At 35.1% G+C, this 23,949-nt stretch overlaps 2 protein-coding genes across 5 annotated transcripts in view; both read left to right on the forward strand.

Moving 5' to 3' along the window:
* The first annotated feature begins 3,395 nt into the window (after window positions 1–3,395).
* On the forward strand, window positions 3,396–13,859 carry LOC138707782 (mucin-3A-like). The gene is made up of 2 exons (XM_069837686.1): window positions 3,396–10,718; window positions 12,831–13,859. Exons 1-2 carry the CDS (start codon window positions 3,758–3,760, stop codon window positions 13,409–13,411), a joined length of 7,542 nt encoding a protein of 2,513 aa, XP_069693787.1. The 5' UTR covers window positions 3,396–3,757; the 3' UTR covers window positions 13,412–13,859.
* Window positions 13,860–20,525: 6,666 nt separating this feature from the next.
* Window positions 20,526–23,949, forward strand: part of LOC138707784 (cell cycle checkpoint protein RAD17-like) — a 52,997-nt gene continuing 49,573 nt past the window's right edge. For 2 of the 4 annotated variants that reach the window (XR_011334361.1, XM_069837689.1), the window contains exons 1-3: window positions 20,526–20,805; window positions 21,902–21,960; window positions 22,217–22,468. Coding sequence is in view for 3 of the 4 variants with exons in the window: in XM_069837689.1 (XP_069693790.1) it covers window positions 21,955–21,960; window positions 22,217–22,468 (258 nt within the window). In the remaining variant the exon portion in view is untranslated. Of the gene's footprint in view, window positions 20,810–21,901; window positions 21,961–22,216; window positions 22,469–23,949 lie in introns of all 4 variants that reach the window. The other 2 variants (XM_069837690.1, XM_069837691.1) reach the window with 2 other exon arrangements.

Consider the following 23,949-nt stretch of genomic DNA (forward strand, 5'->3'; position numbering starts at 1 on the left):
CTCTGGAATAAATCTTACTACCACTAAACCAACTGTGTCTACAGACAGTACAGTTTATTCTGAGAGAGAAGCATTTTTAACTTCTTCAATAATGTTTTTCGATAATGAGTCAACAATTTCTTCGCTTTCTGTGCAAAGGAATTTAGAAAGGACTAAAGAAAATATTTCTAGCCTTAAACCAATCACGCCTGCGATAAATAAAAATTATTCTTCGAAAGAAACGTTTGTAACACATGAAAAAATTGTTCCTAGTGGTGAACCGACTGAATTTTCTTACAGCATTACTGATTCTGAGACAGAAAAAATTATAACTCCCAGGATACATATTTACACCATTAAACCAAATATTTCTGTAGAGAGTGGATTTTCTTTGGAGAAGGAAACCTCTTCAACCCCTGGTACATATTTTACGACCATTAAATCAATAGTGACTGCAAATTCCGAGCAAGAAAGATCTACAACTATTGAAGCATTCCCTTCTAGCATTACACTGGCTATGTCTCCAAGCGGTACATTTTATTCTGAGAAAGAAACACCTGTAACACATGATCTATATCATTTTAGCACTCAGCCAAACATTTCTGCAAACAATGGATTTTATTCAGAGAAAAACAGAACCGTAAATCATACAGTACATTTCTCTGCCATTGAACCAACTGTGTATGCAAACACCACATATTATCCTCAGCAAGAAAGATCTGTAACTACTAATGCAGAACTTTCCACTAATGAAATGACAGTTTCTGCAGATAGTATAGTTCACTCGGAGAAACAAACATTTGTAACTCCTGGAAAGCACTCTGTTAGCACAGAGCTAATAGTGCCTACAAACGGTGAATTTTATTCTGGGAAAGAAAGAGCAGTAACTTCCGGAGTTCATTCTTTTAGAACTGACCCAACCGTGTCCGAAAACACTACATTCTATTCTGAGCAAGAATCATCTGCAACTCCTGGAATACCGGTATACATTTCTAGCACTCAACCAAATGTCTCTAAAAGCAAAATATTTTATTCTGACACAGAAACAGGATTCAATCCTGAAATATATTTTTCTACCACTGAACCAATTGCACTTGCAACCACAGTTTATTCTGAGCAAGAGAGGTCAATGAATACTAAGTTGAAAACTTTCACTAATGAACCAACATTCTCTGCAAAAAATACACATTATTCTGAGAAAGAAACATCTCTGTCTCCTGAAGTACATGTTATTAGCACTGAAAAATATTTGTCTACAAGCAATGGATTTCATTCTGAAAAAGAGAACACAATAACTTCTGGGGTACATTTCTCTACAGCTGAGCCAAATATGTCCAAGAACACAGCAATCTATACCCAGGAAGAAACATCTAAATATACAAAAGTAAAACCTTCCATTAACGAACAAAATGTATCTCCAAACAGTATATTTTATTCTGCAGAAGGAAAATTTGTTACACCCGACACACACCTTGTTAACACTAAACCAATAATGTCTACAAACAGTCAATTTTATTCTGAGGAAGATACAGTCGTAACTTCTGAAATACATCACTCTACAAATGAACCAATTGTGTCCACAGACACCACATTTTATTCTGAGCAAGACATATCTGGAAGTACTGAAGTAAAACCTTTCACAAACGAAACAAAACATTCTGCAAACAATAAGCCTACATTTGTTTCTGAGAAAGAATCAATTATAATCCCCGAAGTACATCTTGTTAGCACCAAATCAACAGTGTCTACAGAGAGTGGATTTTATTCTGAGGAAGAGAGAGTCATAACTACTGGAGAACATCTCTCTACAACTGAACCAAATGTGTCCACAAACATCACATTTTATTCTGAACAAGAGAGATCTGTAACTGCTGAAGTAAATCCACCCACAAACGCAACAATCGTTTCTGCAAACAGTAAATTTTATTCTAAGAAGGGAGGAACTATATCTCCTAAAGTCGAACATCCTACTAGCACTGAACCCAAAACGTCTACAAACAGTAGATATTATTCTGAGAAAGACGGAGCTGTAAATTCTGGATTACATCTCTCTACAACTGAACTAAATGAAGGAGAGAGATCTGGAACTACGGAAATAAATCTTTCCACAAACGAAAAAAAAGTTTCTGTAAACAGCTCACTTTATTCTGAGAAAAGAGCAACCATAACTCCTAAAGTCGTACACCTTGCTAGCATTGAATCAATAATGCCTACAAACAGTGGAATTTTTTCTGAGAAAGTGGGAGCTGTATATGCTGGATTACATCTCTCTACAACTGAACTAACTGAGGGAGAGAGATCTGGAACTACGGAAATAAATCTTTCCACAAACGAAACAAAAGTTTCTGTAAACAGCTCACTTTATTCTGAGAAAGGAGCAACTATAACTCCTGAAGTCGTACACCTTGCTAGCATTGAACCAATAGTGTCTGCAAACAGTGGGATTTATTCTGAGAAAGAGGGAGCAGTAAATTCTGGAGTACATACCTCTACAACTGAACGAACTAAGGAAGACAGATCTGGAACTACTGAACTAAAACCGTTCATAAATGGAACAAAAGTTTCTGTAAACAGTATATTTAATTCTAATAAAGAAACAACTATAATCACTCAAGTATACCTTCCTAGCACTGAACCAATAATGTCTGCAAATAGTGGATTTTATTCCGAGAAAGAGGCAGCTGTAACTTCTGGAGTACATACCTCCACAACTGAACGAACTGACGAAGATAGATCTGGAACTACTGAAGTAAAGATTTCCAGAAATGAAACAAAAGTTTCTGTAAACAATACATTTTATTCTGAGAAAGGAACAACTATTACCATTGAAGCTTACAATGCTAGCATTGATCCAAAGGTATCTACAAACAGTAAATTTTATTCCGAGAAAGAGAGCGCCATAACGTCTGGAATACACCTCTCTACAACTGAACCAACTATGTCCACAAGCAACACATTTTATTCTGAGCAACAGAGATCTGGAAGTACTGAAGTAAAACCTTCCACAATGGAAACAAAATTTTCTGCTAACAGAACATTTCATTCACAGAAAGGAACAACTGTAACCCCTGATGTACACTTCACTAGCACTGAAACAAGAACATCTGCAAACAGTGGATTTTACTCTGAGAAGGAGGGAGCCATATCTTCTGGGGTACACCTCTCTACATGGGAACCAACTGAGCAAGAGAGGTCTGGAATTACTGAAGTAAAACATTTTACAAATAAAACAATGGTTTCTGTAAACAGTACATTTCATTCCGAGAAAGGAACAAATATAACCACTCCCGTTCACCTTGCTAGCACTGACCCAATAGTATCTACAAAGAGTGGATTTCATTCTGGGAAAGAGGATGCCGTAACTTCTGGAGTATATCTATCCACAACTGAACAAACTGTGTCGGCAAACACCGCATTTTATTCTGAGCTAGAGAAATCTGGAACTACTGAAGTAATATCTTTCACAAAGGAAACAAAATTTTCTGTAAACAGCACATTTTATTCTGAGAAAGGAACAACTATAACTCCTGAAGTCTTGCACCTTGCTAGCAATAAACCAATAGTGTCTACAAGCAGTGGATTTTATTTTGAGAAAGAAGAACCTATCACTTCTGGAGTACATACCTCTACAACTGAACGAACTGAGGAAGAGATATCTGAAATTACTGAAGTAAAACCTTCCACAAACGAAACAAAAGTTTCTGTAAACAGTACGTTTTATTCTGATAAAGGAATAACTACGACCACTGAAGTTCATTTTCCTAGCACTGAACCAATAATGTCTGCAAACAGTGGATTTTATTCTGGGAAAGAGGGAGCTGTAACTTCTGGAGTACATACCTCTACATCTGAAAGAACTGAGGAAGAGGAATCTGGAACTACTAAAATGAAACCTTCCACAAATGAAACAAAAGTTTCTGTAAACAATACATTTTACTCTGAGAATGGAGCAACTATTATCATTGAAGTTCACAGTGCTAGCACAGAACCAATAGTATCTGCAAACAGTGAATTTCATTCTGAGATAGAGAGAGCCATAACTTTTGGAATACACCACTCTACAACTGAACCAACTATGTCCTCAAAGAACACATTTTATTCCGAGCAAAATAGATCTGGAAGTACTGAAGTAAAATCTTCCACAAAGGAAACAAAATTTTCTGTTAACAGTAAATTTCATTCTCATATAGGAACAACTGAAAACCCTGATATATATTTTCCTAGTCCTGAAACAATAACATCTGCAACCAGTGGATTTCGTTCTCAGAAGGAGGAAGCCGTAACTTCCGGAGTACATCTCTCTACATGGGAACCAACTGAGCAAGAGAGATCTGCAAATACTGAAATAAAACCTTTTACAAATAAAACAATGGTTTCTGTAAACAGTACATTTCATTCTCAGAAAGAAGCAACTACAACTCCTAAAGTCCTACACCTTGCTAGTACTGAACCAATAGCGTCTAAAAGCAGTGGAATTTATTTTGAGAAAAAGGAACCTGTCACTTCTGGTGTACGTACTTCTACAACTGTACGAACTGAGAAAGAGATATCTGAAACTATTGAAATAAAACCTTCCACAAACGAAACAAAAGTTTCTGTGAACGGAACATTTTATTCTGATAAAGGAAGAATTATAACCACTGAAGTATACCTTCCTAGCACTGGACCAATAATGTCTGCAAACAGTGGATTTTATTCTGAGAAAGAGGAGGCTGTAACTTCTAGAGTACATACTTCTACAAATGAACGAACTGACGAAGAGAGATCTGGAACTACTGAAGTAAAACATTCCAGAAATGAAACAAAAGTTTCTGTAAACAATACATTTTATTCTGAAAACGGAACAACTATTACCATTGACGTTCACAGTGCTAATACTGAACCAATAATGTCTACAAACAGTGGATTTCATTCCCAGACAGAGAGTGCTATAACTTCTGCAGTATATCTCTCTACAACTGAACAAACTGTGTCCACAGACACCACATTTTATTCTGAGCGAGAGAGATCTGGAACTACTGAAGTAATACCTTCCACAAAGAAAACAAAATTTTCTGTAAACAGCACATTTTATTCTGAGAAAGGAACAACTATAACTCCTAATGTCTCACACATTGCTAGCACTAAACCAACAATATCTACAAACAGTGGACTTTATCCTGAGAAAGAGAGAACTGTAATTTCGGAAGTACATGCCTCAGCAACTCAATCAACTGTACAAGAGAGATCTGGAACTAATGAAGTGGAACCTTTCGCAAACGAAACAAAAGTTTCTGTAAACAGTGCATTTCATTCTGAGAAAGGAACAACTATAACCCCTGAAGTACAATTTGCTAGCTCTAAACCAACAGTGTCTACAAACAGTGGATTTTATTCTGTGAAAGAGGGAGCTGTAACTTCTGAAGTACATACCTCTGCAACTCAATCAACTGTACAAGAGGGATCTGAAACTAATGAAGTTAAACCTTTCACAAACGAAACAAAAGTTTCTGTAAACAGTACATTTCAATCTGAGAGAGGAACTATAACAACTGAAGTACAACTTGCTAACTCTAAGCTAGCAGTGTCTACAAACAGTGGATTTTATTCTGAGAAGAAGGGACCCATAATTCCCGGAATATATCTCCCTACAACTGAATCAACTCTATCGTCAAACATCACATTCTATTCTGAGCGAGAGAGATCTGGAACTACTGAAGTAATACCTTCCACAAAGAAAACAAAATTTTCTGTAAACAGCACATTTTATTCTGAGAAGGGAACTATAACTCCTGAAGTCTCACACCTTGCTAGCACTAAACCAACAGTATCTACAAACAGTGGATTTTATCCAGAGAAAGAGGGAGCTGTAACTTCTGGAGTACATACCTCTACAACTCAATCAACTGTACAAAACAGATCTGGAACTAATGAAGTGAAACCTTTCACAAAGGAAATAAAATTTTCTGTAAATAGTATATTTCATTCTGAGAAAGAAACAACTATAACCCCTGAAGTGCACCTTGCTAGTTCTAAACCAACAGTGTCTACAGACAGTGAATTTTATTCTGAGAAAGTGGGAGCTGTAACATCTGGAGTACATACCTCCACAACTCAATCAACTGTACAAGACAGATCTGGAACTAATGAAGTGAAACCTTTCACAAACGAAACAAAAGTTTCTGTAAGTAATACATTTCATTCTGAGAAAGAAACAACTATAACCCCTGAAGTACACCTTGCTAGCTCTAAACCAACAGTGTCTACAAACAGTGGATTTTATTCTGAGAAAGTGGGAGCTGTAACATCTAGATTACATACCTCTACAACTCAATCAACTGTACAAGAGAGATCTGGAACTAATGAAGTGAAACCTTTCACAAACGAAACAAAAGTTTCTGTAAGTAATACATTTCATTCTGAGAAAGAAACAACTATAACCCCTGAAGTACACCTTGCTAGCTCTGAACCAACAGTGTCTACAAACAGTGGATTTTATTCTGACAAAGTGGGAGCTGTAACTTCTGGAGTACATACCTCTGCAACTCAATCAACTGTACAAGAGAGATCTGGAACTAATGAAGTGAAACCTTTCACAAACGAAACAAAAGTTTCTGTAAGTAATACATTTCATTCTGAGAAAGAAACAACTCTAACCCCTGAAGTACACCTTGCTAGCTCTAAACCAACAGTGTCTATAAACAGTGGATTTTATTCTGAGAAAGTGGGAACTGTAACATCTGGATTACATACCTCTACAACTCAATCAACTGTACAAGAGAGATCTGGAACTAATGAAGTGAAACCTTTCACAAACGAAACAAAAGTTTCTGTAAGTAATACATTTCATTCTGAGAAAGAAACAACTATAACCCCTGAAGTACACCTTCCTAGCTCTGAACCAACAGTGTCTACAAACGGTGGATTTTATTCTGAGAAAGTGGGAGCTGTAACTTCTGGAGTACATACCTCTGCAACTCAATCAACTGTACAAGAGGGATCTGGAACTAATGAAGTGAAACCTTTCACAAACGAAACAAAAGTTTCTGTAAACAGTACATTTCAATCTGAGAAAGGAACTATAACCCCTGAAGTACAGCTTGCTAGCTCTAAACTAACACTGTCTACAAATAGTGGATTTTATTCTGAGAAGGAGGGACCCGTAATTTCCGGAATATATCTCCCTACAACTGAATCAACTGTATTGTCAAACACCACATTTTACTCTGTGCAAGAAAGATCTGAAACTGCTGAAGTAAAACCTTCCACAAAGAAAACAAGGTTTTCTGTAAAGAGTACATTTTATTCAGGGAAAGGAACAACTGTAACCCCTGAGGTATACCTTGCCAGCACAGAATCAATAGGGTCTACAAGCAGTGGATTTTATTCTGAGAAAGAGAGAGCTGTAACTTCCGAACTATATTTCCCTACAACGGAATCAACTGTGTCTGCAAATAGCACATTTTATTCTGAACATGAGAGAACTGTAACTACTGAAGTGAAACCATCCATAAATGAAACCATTGTTTCTGTTAACAGTACATTTTATTCTGAGAAAGAAGCAACTATAACCCCTAAAGTTGTACACCTTACTAGCACTGAACCAATATTGTCTACAAACAGTGGATTTTATTCGGAGAAAGAGGGAGCCATAACTTCTGGAGTACATTTTTCTGCAACTCATCCAACAGAGCAAGATAGATCTGAAACTACTGAAGGGAAACCTTTCACAAAAGAAATAAAATTTTCTGTAAACGGTACATTTTATTCTGAGAAAGAAACTTCTACAACTCCTGAAGTATATCTTGTTAGCACTGAATCAACTTTGTCTGGAAAGACTGCATTTTACTCCGAGGAAGAGAGATCTGTAACTACAGAAATAAATCCATTCAGTAATGAATCAAAAGTTTCTGTAAACAGTACATTTTATTCTGAGAAAGAGACATTTATAACCCCTGAAGTACACCTTGCTAACTCTGAAGCAATGGTGTATACAAGCAGTGGATTTTATTCCGGAAAAGAAAGAGGTGTAATGTCTGGAGTACGTCTCTCTACAACTGAGCCAAATTTGTCAGGGGACAGAACATTTTATTCTGAGCAAGAACAATCTGTAACTACTGCAGTAAAACTTCCCACTGGTAGGTCAGCAGCGTCTGTGAGCAGTACATTTCCTTCTGACCAAACAAAATCTCTACCTTTTAAAGTATACCATTCTACAACTATGCCATATATGTCTACAAGCAGTACACTCCATTCTGGGCAAGAAAGTTCTGCAGGTGTACATCTTCCTACTACCAGACTAAGTGTTTCTGCAAACAATGGATCTCTTTCTAAGACAGAAACATCTCCAACCCCTGCAGTAGATGTTCTTATTACCGGCAAATCTGTTTCTCCTATTAGTACATTTATTTCTGAGCAAGAAACACATGTAAATACTGAAGTACATTTTTCTACTTCTATGCCAACTGTTCCTACAAACAATACATTTAATTCTGAGAAAGAAAAAGTTGTAACTCCAGAAGTATATTTCGCTCCTTCTATACCTACTGTGCATGCAAACAGTATATTTAATTCTGAGAAAGGGAAATCTGTAACTTCTGATGTACATTTTTCTACAATTACAACAAACAGTACATTTAATTCTGTTCGAGAAAAATCTGGGGTGACCTATAAACCGACTATTTTCGAACATAGTACATTTCATTCTAAAAATGAGCCGTCTGTAACTATTGGGACGAAAGTTTCTAATAATGAGTCAACTCTCAGTGCTCACCATACATTTTATTCTGAACAGGAAACATCCATAACTCCAACAATTAAACTTCCCTACAATGAGTCATTTATGTCCACTAAAAACAGGAGTCATTCGAAAGAAGATAAATCTATAATTACTGAAATGACAACACATAGCCATGAAAAATCTGTCCCTTCACACAGCACTCATTTTTCTACTGAAGAAAGCTACGTTACACCTGTAATAAAACTTTCTACCCCTGAATATGACACATATTTTTCTGATAGTGCTGGAATCAAACACTCTAGTACTGAAAGAGCAATTGATTCCTCTCATAATTTGTTTCATACTGATAAATATAAATCGGTAACGCCTGGAATAACTACCCCCAAAACTGAAACTAATGCTTCTGAAAACAGCTTAATTTATTCAGAAAGTGGAACATCATTAACCACCGAAAAAAAATATTCCAGTTCTGAAGGAAGTGACTCTGAACCCTTTAAATATTCTTCTAAGCAAGAAAGAGTTGTATCTCAAGAAATACAATTCTTTAGTACCGAGAGGAGTAGTTCTGTGCCAAGCACTATTTATTCTGATGAAGGAAATTCCGTGACTCATGAAATGAAAGCTAACATGACGGAACCAAATGTATCTGTATATAGTAAAGATCATAATGATAAAGAGCAACTTGTAACATCTGGGGTGCAGTCTGCACTTTTGTCTGATAAAGATAAGTCTATAACTTCTGATGTGAAAACTTTCAGCAATGGACCACGTTATTATGACCGAGAAATATCTGTCACTTCTGGAGTAAATAATTCTACCATTGACCCAATTGTTTCTCCATCTAATGAATATTACTTTCGAAGTGAAAACACTTTGCAACCAGGAATTAATCTTACTACCATAAAAGGAAATCACATTAAAAGTAAAAATGATTCTCTTTATGAAGAAACAAGTTTAGGTGAACGTACGTCAAAGTACAGTAGTGTTGTTACACCTGTAGGTGGGATTTATACAACACAGTTCTTTCAGGAAAGTAATGCCACTTCTTTGCATGCTGCACAGTCTCGGGTATCAGGACATTATGAATTCCTCACAGTAATGTCTTATAGAATGAATGAAACTGAGGCAATATCAACAATAAATTTTATACCAAGTACATCATTGGCAAATAACAAAGAAGAGGAGACATTTCAAACATCCACAATGACCACATTAATTCTTCCGAATAGTGAAGGAAGAAACAACAATAACATTTTAAAGAAAGAACCAACAGCAATAATGCATGGAGATGAGAGGTTTTCTGAAAGTACGCTTCAACCGAGTGTAACTATTCACCATGCAATGGTGTCCGAAAATATAAACAAAATGCCTAGAAATGGAACAGAAATATCCATTGACGATCATAGTGTAACAAAAGAATTGGAATATAATTGGCCATCAACAGTTTCGTATAACCCTAATGACAAAGAAGGAATCACATATTCCCCTGAAATTTCCAACCCCAAACAATCTTCACAAACAGTAAAGGACGCGGAAATAGAAGAAACACAAACAAAGGAATCCATATCTCCTTCTGGAAAAAATACAGCCAGTTTTAACAAAGAAAATCTCCATACATATTCGACATATATTCCTATAAAACATTCGACATTTACAAAAATTATAGAGCCATACACAACAGAAACGTTAGCATGGACATCGCAGCAGTATTCATCACCAATAACTAAACAAAGAACTGATTTGGGGACCACAAACAATCATTTTCATGACAATATAAATACATCACGGCCGATGTATTCCACTCAAATATCTGAGCCTGAAAGACAGTCAAATATTAAAAGTATTCCAACAGCTAACACACTTAACATTTCTTATGTAACACAAAACGGCACATTTAGCTCATCTACTACAGTGTCATACGAATCAAGTACAGCTAACTTAATGTCACTGCTGTACTCTACTGCGTCTTCTGCAACTAAGCCTGACCTCACCACTAGTACCAGCAGAACTACACTTCCAGGTTTGTAAAACATAAATTCTGGATTTAAATGATCATTTGCTATTGGTATATCATGTACATCTTAAAGCTCAAGTTATCATTTTATTTTTAAAGTTAACATTAACGTGATGTCATTTCTACATTAGAGAGTTTTCGCACCCTACTGGTATGCTAAATGGTTAACGCTATGTTGACGTCATTGATGAAAGAGCCAATCAGAGCCATTCACATTACATTATTTCAATAGTATACATTGAGTGTAATATCATAAAATTCTATAGTAGTAATAGTAATAGTAATTTATTCACCATAAATATCTTTACAAATCATGACTTCGTCAATTTTATTTCTAAGTCTTAATCTAGTTTCTGATTATACTATAGATATATTTCTGAATTTGTAGCTTTGTTATTGCAGGACATCTGCTGACATGATTTAAGAAGAACTGTATCTAAGATAGTATAAAAATTAAAAAAAATAAAAAAATATAATAATAATAATAATAATAATAATAATAATAATAATAATAATGCCAACAATAACAACAACAACAACAACAACAATAATAATAATAATAATAATAATAATAATAATAATAATGTTAACAGCAATAACGACCTATATGCCTTCACCATTACACATTAGTCGACACTTTCATGCAAGGTCTAAAGACATAAATTCCTCTACAGGATATGGCATGTGCCGCATACTTTCTTACCTGCTCGAAAATGGCGCAACAACTAATTCATGACCTCATTTTCCAACAAGCTATCATTATTACACCAAAATCTGCAGTGTATCAGAAATAAAATGCAGGAACTAAAAATAATTCTAAATAGTAGCTTAAAAAACATGTAAACATCTTAAGCGTAACTGAACATTGGTTAAAAGAACAAGAAATTTGTTATTATACAATACAAAACTTCAAACTCTGTAGTACCGGTACCCATTCTATAGAAAAAAAAGTAATAATAAAATTGGTGGAATCAGTTATATTTGTAAAAGGAAATATCTTCTGCAAAGAAAGGTTACACACAGTCTACTTAAATGAGAAAAAATTTTTTGAAAATGTGGTTTCTGAAATTCATATAGAAAATTAAAAAATATTGATAGCATGTATATACAGGACACCTGATGGTTGTGTAGAGGGAGCTGAGTTAGGGACGAGGGGGGTTACCTGCTCGAAACCTGGATACGCAGCGAACCTTATTGTAGTCAGACAGTGTGAGTTTGGAAATGCACCTAGCTTGAGGGTTAGCGCAATAGATCGTAACAGGTCACAGTGCTGGGCCATTAGTGTCCCCCTCCCGTAAATTTCATTCCATTCCATTGCTCGCATCATTGCAATATTTTCTCATATTTTGTGTAAGGTATACCGGTACCGACATTTAATTTGTTAAATTAATGTGAAATGTTATAATTTCAAAATTATTAACACTAATAATTATTATTAAATTGGTTTACTGCTATGAGGTTTATAATATTCTACAGTAGCCTAACTTTCACGACTTGTGACAGTGTTTTAGAAATTAAACATAATATTGATAATATTAAAAGGAAAGTAAGCATAGGAACTACTTTTCTAATTTCTGTTTGTTAAATTGAGTGATTAATAAACTTTCCATGCAGGTATGCATGACTCAGATAAAAAGAAAAGTTTTTTTTTAGATGTCATGAAGGCGCATGAAGAGGCATGAAGGTAAAGCTCCCTGCTTTTATGAAGTCTACACTAGGATGAGATGGTGTTGTCTGCGCTATGCTCCGACCACCTTTTATCACCGAGAAAGATCTGATACACAATTTCAGAGGAGGCTTAGTGGATCTTGGGGTCAATCTGGAAGTTTGGGAATGAGAAAACTCTCGCTACTATCCGGGATTAAACCCGAAATCTTTCAGTCCATAGCCAGTTGGTCTACCAACTGAACTACTTGGCTGACAATCATGATTTATATTGCACATTATTTGTGTACTTATCATCAAATCGGATTAAATTTTTTTATATTCGAACATTTTGCTAAGATTATTAAATTTACAATCTTAAAAGTCCTTCCTTATCTAAGGTAATAATGAGTAACTATTAAGGAAATGCACTCCTCCAGAAAGATATGTGAGAATTTTTTCTATATGTTTCAGCTTTACTGCCAGCTTGTGAAGAAATTGGGTCTTTCCGCGCACCGAATAGCTGTCATCATTACTACGACTGTCTGTATTATGGCAAGGGAGAAATCGTACAGTCTCGAGTAAAGAAATGTCGTGGTTGTTTCGTTTTCAACAGTCAACTTGGAATTTGTGATATTCCTGAACATGTTCCAGAGTGTTCTGCAAATCCTAAAGCATCAAACTGTACAAGTGAAGGCTACTTCTTAGTTCCTGGATCAACAAGTGCATATTATGTTTGCAAAAAGAATGCCGAAGGCTTCATTCACAGAGAAACGAGAGAATGTGGGGGAGAGAGGATAAAAAACTGTACCTTTTTACAAAACATAACTTTATTTTCTGACGAAAAAGGGTTTAAATGCACTGAGAACGGATTTTTCTCACATCCAAATGATTGTAACAAATTCATTCATTGTGTGAAAAAGGTTAATGGTACATTTGTGCCAGAAGTTAAGAGCTGCTCCTCTCGTCTCTTTTTTAATGAAGTTGGAGGTTATTGTGATCATCCAGAAAATATTTTAAGCTTAGAGGAATCATATGATGTCGATGTAAGATAAGCAGTAATTAATAAAAAAAACAATTACTCATTTGGCTACCCTTATCTAAACACATTTACATAGATTATTATATACTGTAGCGTAAATAATTCAGTGAACTTCTATTTGGAGAGTTTTGTGGTGCATGAGTATTACAGAATGCTGATTGTTAATAATAACTGATGTTTTTACCAATATAGATTTATGGGTTCAAACTTGGCAGAAGGTGACGGATTTTAAAGGGCGATAAAATCCTTAGCATAGCTTCTTCTGGGAGGCAAATAAAGCTGTGATTCATGCGTTGTAGATTTACAGCATTTACAAGAAACCTGCCACTGATAGAGGGCTCCAGGCAAAATTCGTTGGCAATTTCTCGCTCAAGTTGAATTTTGATGCCGAATAACTTCTGCAGTGGAAACCATTGTTAAATAAAATACTACTGTTATTCACCAACATAGGCACACCGTTAACCGAAAGATTAGAGAATCAGCTTCCATGTTAGAGATGAGTTCCAATCCTAAGGAGTCCAAATAGAATTTTGCAGAACAAAAACATTGCTTGAGCAAATCTTTTCGGAGTAATGTCATTTGTTCAACCATCATCCCAATCCCACCATTTAATTATAATCATTATCCTTGACATACTAAGATTCACCTTCATGTGCTGCACCACAAGTAATGTCTAATAGTAAGACAATATTATATTCTACATACAACTTCAACAAGTTACTTATAGAGATGGTTACGTGTCAGTGCAATAGTACAATACTGTACCAAGATGCTTTATTGTAGGCTTATTGTGTGTTTATAGGACACTAATAAGAGATTAAAAAAATCATATTGTATTATATTTATTAACATTCCATGGTATTCGTACATTGCTTCACAGCTAGAATATGGAAGAAATAAAAAGTCTTAATTTAGAGTCACAGTCTAGTTGAAATATATACAGAAGAGATTTACAATATAGTCTACTAGTACAACACAAAGTTTAATAAATAGCCAACTTACTTAGATTTATTCATGAAAAGACTTTACAAACTATATATAGACCTAGAATTTGTGAACTGTGATGACATAAACATATATTCCGAAATGATACAGTGTTAAAAGTTGTGTAATCAAGATGTATGAAAAACTACTTTAGATATAGGAATGCAGTTTTCAGCAAATGATACCGCTCCTTTCAAAATTGTCATGCATTCACTTCAACACAAGCTCTGTTTTTTGCCTGGAGAACATCTAATTGAAACCAGATTTCATACCATGTTTTCGCCCACATCTCGCTTTTCCGACCCCAAATTTCGAACATTGTACAAGTTGACTTTTCCGGAGATACGGTATGGTACCAGTATGTGGCTAACTCAGAGAACCTATTTTTAATGAATAGGAACAGTAATGATCCTCATATTCTATCTACTGGAAGAACTACTGTAAAATGTTATCAAAAGCTATGAAAGAGGCAAAGAAAAATGAATAGAAAAATACAAAATTATAGATCCATAACATTATTAACAATTAAAAATAAAAATGTTAATCTTTACGTAGATTATTAACAATATTTTCAAGCGTTCGAGAAAGTTATGTATAATAGATTACCAGTATATCATTATTTGGAATCCAATAATATGCAGTGAAACTTCTCAATAACGGACACCCTCAAGTATCATATGTAATATTCCAAAAACTTTTAATATTATTATCTGAAAAAAATCATGCAAGCTTTGTTGTCAGATGACTGTCCCCGAAGTGCTTCATTTGCTGTGGACATTCTGGAATGCATTGAACAACACAATGACTACCTATCAAGTTTGGTTTTCTGATGAGACGATCTTGAATATCGGTACTTTACTTTTGGATTTTTTTACAATCTTGACTGGAAAATATTAATTAAATAATTCGTAAATGTAGTTAAGATATATTAAATGTAGTATCAATACCAATGTTGCCAGTACCGGTACTATAGAAGTTCATCCAGGAAGTAAGTTCCAATCGCGTCCACAGATGGCATGACTAGTTGATTGGAAATGCACATGCATAGCTGTAGAGAAGGGATATGTGAGACTAAGGTTATAAAAGTTTCAAGAAGTGAGTTTAATTTGCTTTTACGGAAGCTTTCTGAGAGATAATCTATGTTTATGTCTCCACATTTCACAAATTCTAGGTCTATATATGTTTTGTAAAGACTTTTCATTAATAAATCAAAGTAAGTTGGCTATGATTTTTTTAATCTTCTATTAGATGACCTATAAACACACAATAGGCCTATAATAAAATCTGATACCAGACTAGCAACCTGAATCACACAGATTTCAGTATCTTTTTCACAACAGAAATCAGGCATATTATACATATTGATTACTGGTATGATACACATCTTTTTAAATTTTGTAACACTTAAGAATTTAGTTATAATAGCAATTTTCTAGTGTTAAAATGAAAAATAAGTGATAAATTACCTAGTTGACTAATTGAGGGGTTTGGGGGAAAAACCAGACAGCTCCAATTTTTTTTCATTTTTGAGCTATTTATGCACAGAGGAAAAAAAAAATTGCTCTCTCGTTTGGCCGAAGAACCAGGTAGTTCCAAGAATTACATTCACAGTTATACTGCATTTTGTACCTGCCTCTTCTGTACATGCTTATTGTTTGGCGGTAAGTTTTTCTTCATTATCTCGAAAAGTACTGAATTGGAACTGCCTGGTTTTTCCCCCAAATCCCTCAATTAGTTTCCATTTTAACAATAGAAAGTTGTTATTATAACTAAATTCTTAAGGCAGACATATCAGTGTCAGTTTTACTAAATAACAGATCATCTGTAGGCCTAATAAAAATACAAACACCCTCATTTTGGAAGGCAAATCAACAGAAATTAGAACATAGTACATAACATACCTATGTAAAGACAGTTGTAATATTTCCTTTTGTTTCATATCGAGAGCATCATGCCAGAAAGGCATATCAACAAAACTGGAGGTTTACATCAAAGCCATATTTACATATCGAAGGCATCATGCCAGAAGGGTGTATCAACAAAAATTGTAACTTTACATTAGAGAAATTTAAATGTAGAATAATTTTTCCTATTGTTTTCTGCATAACAAGGTACTATCTCTGATTCTTCCTCATGTCCATTTTAATTTTCGAACTTTTGTTTCAAAAGATAAATACCGGTACATAGGTAGGTTTCAATAATACTGGGTGTTCAGTTCAAAATGTGTCATGGCTCGCTGTATGCCGTCATATGGCTAGCCGATGAGCCTAGAGAATTCAATCTTCGTACACTTCCGCAAAGGTGTATAACCTAAGAGGCAGAGAAGTTGCCTAGCAAGTACGGCGTTCATTCTGAAGATTACTTACCGATACATACGGTAACGCCAGTAGTGGCAAGAATGTGAACTGTTTGGAAATACGTACTGTCGGGATATGGGGAGAGGGTTAAGATGATTACTTACGTATTTGTTGACATTAACTTCAATGGTCAACATGGACACGGAGCATTTCATTTGTGTTGTGGAATGTTGCCGTACGCAACCGATGATAACAAATACCCTGCGTACGACTTGCCGGCGCAAAACACAGTTCGAAAGAGGTTATGGTAGCAAACAGACCGTACAGACCGCCATCTGTTGCTACGACTTTCAAGTTATACCATACACGTTCTCAAGTTCAGATTGAAGAACGCCTTAAATAATAGGCAACTTCTCTAACATATAAGCTGAAACTCGCTTCAAATCGGTGACCAAACAACAGTGGCATCATGACACACTTTGAAATGAACACCCAGTATTTGAATAATGCTGCATTTGTTGATATCCTTTCTGATATGATGCCCTCGATATGGAATAATTTTTTCTAACCTTGTCTACATAGCAAGGTATTTTCTTTGATTCTATCTCATCACCATTGTAATTCCCAAACGATTGTTTTCTAACATAAATTGGTTCCATTATTACATATGTTTCAATAACACAAAATTTATTGATACACCCTTCTGGTATGATTACCTCGATATGTTCAGTTATACATTTATGTAGACTGAAATAACAAATAGTAAGAATAAAAACATTAGAGATTTGTACAAGGGCATAAAGGAATTTAAGAAAGAATATCAGGTGAGTGTAAACAAATTAAGAATGAGTATGGTGACTTGTTTGCAGACTCTCATTCCATCCTGAACAGATAGAAAAACTATTTTGAACAACTACTAAATGTACATAGGCCAAATAGAAATGAGTAATGGTTAGTGCATTTAACCGCAAAACCAGGTGGCTCGGGTTAAAATCCCAGTTGGAGTAAGTTATCTGGTTGAGGTCTTTTCCTGGTTTTTCCCTCAACCCAATATGAGCAAATGCTGGGTAACTATTGGTGCTGGATCCCGGTCTCATTTCACTGGCATTATCAGCTTCATTTCATTTGGATGCTAAATAACCTGAGATGTTGATACAGCATCGTAAAATAACCCACTAAAATGATCAGGACGATATTCAAATAGAAACTGCTGAGCCATTTATATCCAAACCCACACTTTCTGAAATCAAAATTGTGATAGAAAAGCTGAAAAAGTACAAGTTTCCAAGTATCAATCAAATTCCAGCAGAATTAACACAAGAAGGTGGAAATGCATTATCTAGTGTATTTGCTATTTGGGAAAAAGGAATTGTACCAGAACAATGGAAGGACTCCATAATTTTACTTATCTTTAAGAAGGGGGGAAAAGACTTGTAACTTTCGAGGAATATCACTTTTATTAACATCGTACAAACTTTCGTCCAATATTTTTTTGAGAAGATTAACTCCATATGTAGATGAAATTATTGGGAATCATCAATGTGGTTTTAGGTGTAATAGATCAACTATTGATCAGATTTTTTGTATTCGACAGGTATTGGAGAAAAAATGGGAGTATAAGGGCACAGTAAATCAATTTTTTCATAGATTTCAAAAAGGCATATAACTCAGTTAAGAGAGAAGTTTTATATAATATTCTTATTGAATTTGGTATTCCCAAGAAACTAGTTTGATAAATTAAAATATGTATCAGTGAAACATACAGCAGAGTCCGTATAGGCCAGTTTCTGTCTGACACTTTTCCAATTCACTGTGGGCTAAAGCAAGCACCTCTACTTTTAATCCATGTTGAATCTTTCGTACACTACTTTTAACACTTGAATATAAATAATTGGTTAAATGGCGATCTTACTCGTGTTAATTATGTAAGCATGTGCGGCTTACAGCTGTTTCGGTGCTATTCGACCCCATCCTCAGAGCCTACTCTCTCTGAGGCTCTGAGGATGGTGTCGAATAGCACCGAACCAGCTGTAAGCCGCACATGCTTACATAATTAACACGAGTAAGATCGCCATTTAATCAATTATCTACTTTTGACTTTTTTCTAGAATATGCCATTAGAAAAGTCCAGAAAAACAGAAAGGGTTTGGAATTGAACAGGTTACATCAGCTGCTTTTTTATGCAGATGAGTGAATATGTGAGGAGAAAATCCACTAACGATTAGGGAAAACACGGGAATTTTACTTGAAGCAAGTAATGGGATAGGTTTGTCTCGAAAAGACAAAGTATATGATTATGTCTCGTGACCAGAATATAGTATGAAATGGAAATATAGCAATCAGAAATATGTCCTTTGAAGAGGTGGACAAATTCAAATATCTTGAAGCAACAGTAACAAATATAAATGACACTCGAAAGGAAACTAAATGCAGAATAAGTATGGGAAATGCCTGGTATTATTCGGTTGAGAAATTTTTGTCATCTAGTTTGCTTTCAAAAAACTGAAAGTTAGAATTTATGAAACATTTATATTACTGGTTGTTCTGTATGGTTGTGAAACTTGGACTCTCACATTGAGAGAGGAACAGAGGTTAAGGGTGTTTGAAAATAAGGTGTTTAGGAAAACATTTGGGACTAAGTGGGATGAAGTTACAGGAGGATGGAGAAAGTTACACAAAACAGAACTGCACGCATTATATTCTTCACCTACCATAATTAGGAACATTAAATCTGGACGTTTGAGATGAGGACATGTAGCATGTATGGGTGAATCCAGAAATGCGTATAAAGTGTTAGTTGGGAGACATGAGGAAAAAAGACCTTTGGTGAGACCGAGACGTAACCGGGAGGATAATATTAAAACGGATTTGAGGGAGGTGGAATATGATTGTAAGGATTGGATTATCGGTACTCTTGCTGAGGATAGGGACTGATGTCGGGCTTATATAAGGGTGGCAATGAACCTTTGGGTTCTCGAAAAGCCATTTGTGAGTAAATGTAAGTATATAAACTGAATTAATGTGCTCGCTATGTATTGTATATTTTTGTAGACACATCCGCCAGCTGATGTGGAGCTGTGCTTGGGCTTGGATTTGATTCCCATACTTCATTAAGTTTTTTTTCCAATGTTTTCCCCAACCATAAAGCAAATATCAAGTAATCTAGGGCGAATCCTCGGCCTCAACTTATCTCGCGAAAAAAAAAAAGAAGTATGTAGTTGACTTGTTCTACATTTTAAAGCTTTAACGCTGATGTAAGGTCTATGGAATACCATAAATGAAATTAAATGTTGTTTCCAGTAATGAAATGACTGCTTGTCGAGGGTGTGACAAATAAATTAATTAACTAATTAATTAATTAAATTGTCAACAAATTATCTACTGTGTCCGAATAAAAATGCTACAGAGGGTATTGATAGATGAAATACTGTACTTGTAATAGATTAATTGTCAATCATCAAAAAATGATTTACGCAGAGGCGTATACTGGTTAAAGGGTTTGGGCTACCGCTGACCCTATTATTACACAAAATATATCTAACAATTACTTTAATTTTAATTACTATGGTAAAACTAATAATACAAAATTATTACATTATGTTATATTATAAACTTTTTCTTTTGTAATTTCCTTGGGCTACCGCCGGTAGCCCGCAAAATACGCCCCTGGATTTACGGTTATTTATATGTCTTTCTCCTAGCCATTACGTTCCCTAGTTTATTAATGTAATATTTTTCCTGTATGTATCAAAGAAGAAAATGTAGTTCTGTGACTTGGGAAATTTAGGAGTGCGGGATATACTTTTCCTTCCATGAATGTTGGTGGTCGTGGTACTGTTTGCCGTAATGTTTAAATTTCGATTGGTAATCGTCGTGTCTTTCTGTCTCATATCTTTTACTGTGAGATGGACTTGAGTAATATGAATGAATGAGTTATGTTCACAAAACGTGAAAGGAATGACAGATCTTTAACAGTTGAAATGTTGAAAAATGTTAGTTTAACTCGTATATATTTTTCTATTTGATTACACACATCGTATAGGTTATGAGTATCTTTACAATATCAATATTGTCCTGGAATTGGACGTGATAAACGAGAACTAAAATTTATACATATAAGTTCAATGTAGGTAAATATGTTTACAGTTTAATATTTAAATTATACATGTATTGGTATAATGTAATTAATTACTAAGTCATTGGTAGATTCGCTTTTTGTGCAATTGTACCTAACTTAACTATTGGTATTAATTTTGAATTAGAGTTGCTTTAGTTAACAAATAAGTGCCCTGTACCAAATTTTTTCGTTTTATTTCAACGTGTCTAGGACAAATTTAGAGGAATTCAATGGGGCGATTTATTGAATGTTAAATATTTTAACTGAGCCATAGAGATTATATACGGAAGTAACTTAATTCATTCAGAGCATTTTTTTTTTTTTTTTTTTTTTTTAGTATTGCATGTTTTGTAAGTAGTAGTGGATTTCACGTATATAATACAGAAAAGAGCTAGACTATTGCTGAGGTAATTCGTTCGTATTCCGCTAATACATCTTGCATATACGAATCTGTGACAGTTTAGGTTTGGTTAGTTTAGGCTTTTGTTATGGCTTGCATATATGATCAACTGCATCTCCACAATAAATTCCATAAAAATTCAACCATTTTCACTTTCAAAATTACCGGAACTATCTCAGCGCTAGTTTCGCCCAGAAACAGAAATTAATATTTACGGAGACTGTGGTTTGTTTATGTCGGTTTATACTCTAAAGTAAAACTATGGTTAGGCCTACTGTTGTTGGTAATGCAAGTAAACTTACCGTACTGGTACAATAGATACATTTATTTTAACTTCATTAATGTCATAATCATATGTTTAATAGCAATGAAATAGGGTTTACATAATCCATTGCCCTAGTAATTTCGGCGAATGTAGAGTATCCAACGCCCACTGAACGAATATCTCACTTTTATAACTGCCAATGTTGCGCTATAATCGTATATGCAAGGTAGGCTATAACAAAAACCTAAACTAACCAAACCTAACCTGTCAAAGAAGCAACAAGTTATACTAAATATGTGTAAAATTGGCCTATGTCTCTATAGTGGGTGGGACATAAGTAACATTGACCATAATTTCTCTTGGACATCTCGCGGGAGTGAGCCGCAGTCTTTTTAAATAATTATCTGTGATAACCAGTAATTTTTATTACTTAATTGCAGTTCGCTGTATCTAGGCATTAATTTTGTCATCGTGGTGGCATAAGACAGTTAATATGAAGGTAAGTCAAAAAGTTATTTCATTATTTCCACATTGTTAATTGCATATTCTAAGAAAGCATTCTTAGTCTGTTCCAACTTGGAAAACATACATTGGACTTTTAAGGGTATTCCTGCATTTTTATATGATCAAATACCATTATTTTACCATTTTACAAAATTAAAGAACACTACGGTTTATTTCTTCTTCTTCTTCCTCTTAATCGTCTTCACTTCCATAGGAACTTCTTGATCTTGATACTTATTTACCACTTTCAGTCGTCCTGGATATCTGCCTGTTTCAATAGTGAAAACTCTAGTGGAGTTCAGGGGGAATTTGAAGTCCAGAATGCTGAGTCTCGTAAAAACAATGCTGGAAACGCGAACTCTACACCCACCACAGCGTCCATTTCGGAGAAGGACTGGTTGAAAGAGTATTCCCCGAAAAATCCCTCTGAACTTGTTCTTCAGAAACCCAAACTGGATCAATTAAATGAATGGATTTTGGGTTGTAAGAGAAACATTGGACAGGTAAGGTACATATTAACATTTTATTGAACCGTTTCGTTATATATTGATATTAATTTCTTACATATGAGCACTGTTTTCTTGTTGTCAGCTCATAAATTTTTATTATTTGACGATTTAGATCTTATTTGTTTGAAGAGCTTGGTTCCAAAACAATCTTCGATAATCTGATGCTAACAGAAGGGTGGGTGGGCCAACCTGTCTCAGCCCTGACAATGCTAGATTCCATCCCTAGACGAGTATCTGATAAACCTCGGGGCCTGGAATCCCAACCCGTACTTTCAACTTGTGCAGATGATATATGAAATGAAGGGGAGAAGGAGTATGTTGTTGGAACAGAAGAGAGAGTGTGCAATGTTTGCTTTGTCCATGATGAATTCCATTACGATGAGAGGCTCGGGATCGAACCCAGGCCACTTGAATGGAAGACCAGCATGCTAATGCTGAGCCATAGATGCGATCAGTTTAACTGGAGAATGCTTGTGGAATTTACAAAGTGCTGATTATTACAACAAAAATAAAAGGGAGTAAGTCTTAGCAGGAATTGCCATTGCAATGCAATTAATGCAAATGTCAGATATTGAAATAGGAACTGCAGTCTTTGGACTCAATCAGGAAAGAGTGGTGAAAAAAACTGACCTCCATTGCTGACACCTGCAGAACTTTCTTACAGAAATTTTCCTCTTCCCCATATTTTTTTTATAGAGATTGTTTTAACTCCACATTGCTCTCTGTTTTATTCACTTTTTTACCCAGCAGCTTCCTGTCTTTGCAGTTCGACCTTTTGTTCCCCATTTTATAATCAAAGCACTGATTTTACACTGCCACTTTCATTTCGTAATTAGAAACGATTTTCTTTCTACTGTATATTACTAATCTACAGACAAAATTAATTGAAGAATGAACACAAAAATGCAGCTGTATATATAAAAGCTTGCAGCTTTGTTGTAACTTTTGCAGCTGTCAGGTTGGAATGTAACACACTTCACACTACTTTTGGCATGTGTTTAGCAAAGCACCTACCAGTAACTTTTGCAGTTGCATTAGAGGAACTGTGCGATAAAAGTAGTGGGTATTTGAATTAGAATTGTGTTGCTTTTTGTACCCATTTTCCAGACGAATTCACTCATAAACATTTAATACACTTGTAAACTGGCCTGTTCTCTTGGTTTGATTTAAAATCTCATTTTGTTACATTTTCGTATGAAATAAATCCCAAATGTTATTGTTTGTTTTTGCTTAGTCAACTGTCCGAAGACAGGTTTGAACCTCATAAGTAACACCAATAAGGCATCACTCATGAGGCAACTAGGCCAGGAGATAATGGGGTAGAGTGGCCAGTTCCTTTCCCCCTCGAATGCATACATTGCCGATTAGCTACATATTCCACTAATCAGACTTCAGATGTATACAAGAAATTATTCTTCCTCTGACACATATCGTCAAGTGAGATGTATTGCCTGATGATACATATACATATCAGC

Source organism: Periplaneta americana, chromosome 10 (genome assembly GCF_040183065.1).
Source record: "Periplaneta americana isolate PAMFEO1 chromosome 10, P.americana_PAMFEO1_priV1, whole genome shotgun sequence".
Lineage (NCBI taxonomy): Eukaryota > Metazoa > Arthropoda > Insecta > Blattodea > Blattidae > Periplaneta > Periplaneta americana.

Excerpts from the sequence above, each read along its gene's own strand:
- LOC138707782 (XM_069837686.1), top strand. The coding sequence starts at position 3,758 with ATGTCTGCAAACAGTGGATTTTATTCTGGGAAAGAGGGAGCTGTAACT. Across the intron at positions 10,719-12,830 it reads CAGCAGAACTACACTTCCAG|CTTTACTGCCAGCTTGTGAA; the intron begins GTTTGTAAAACA and ends TATATGTTTCAG.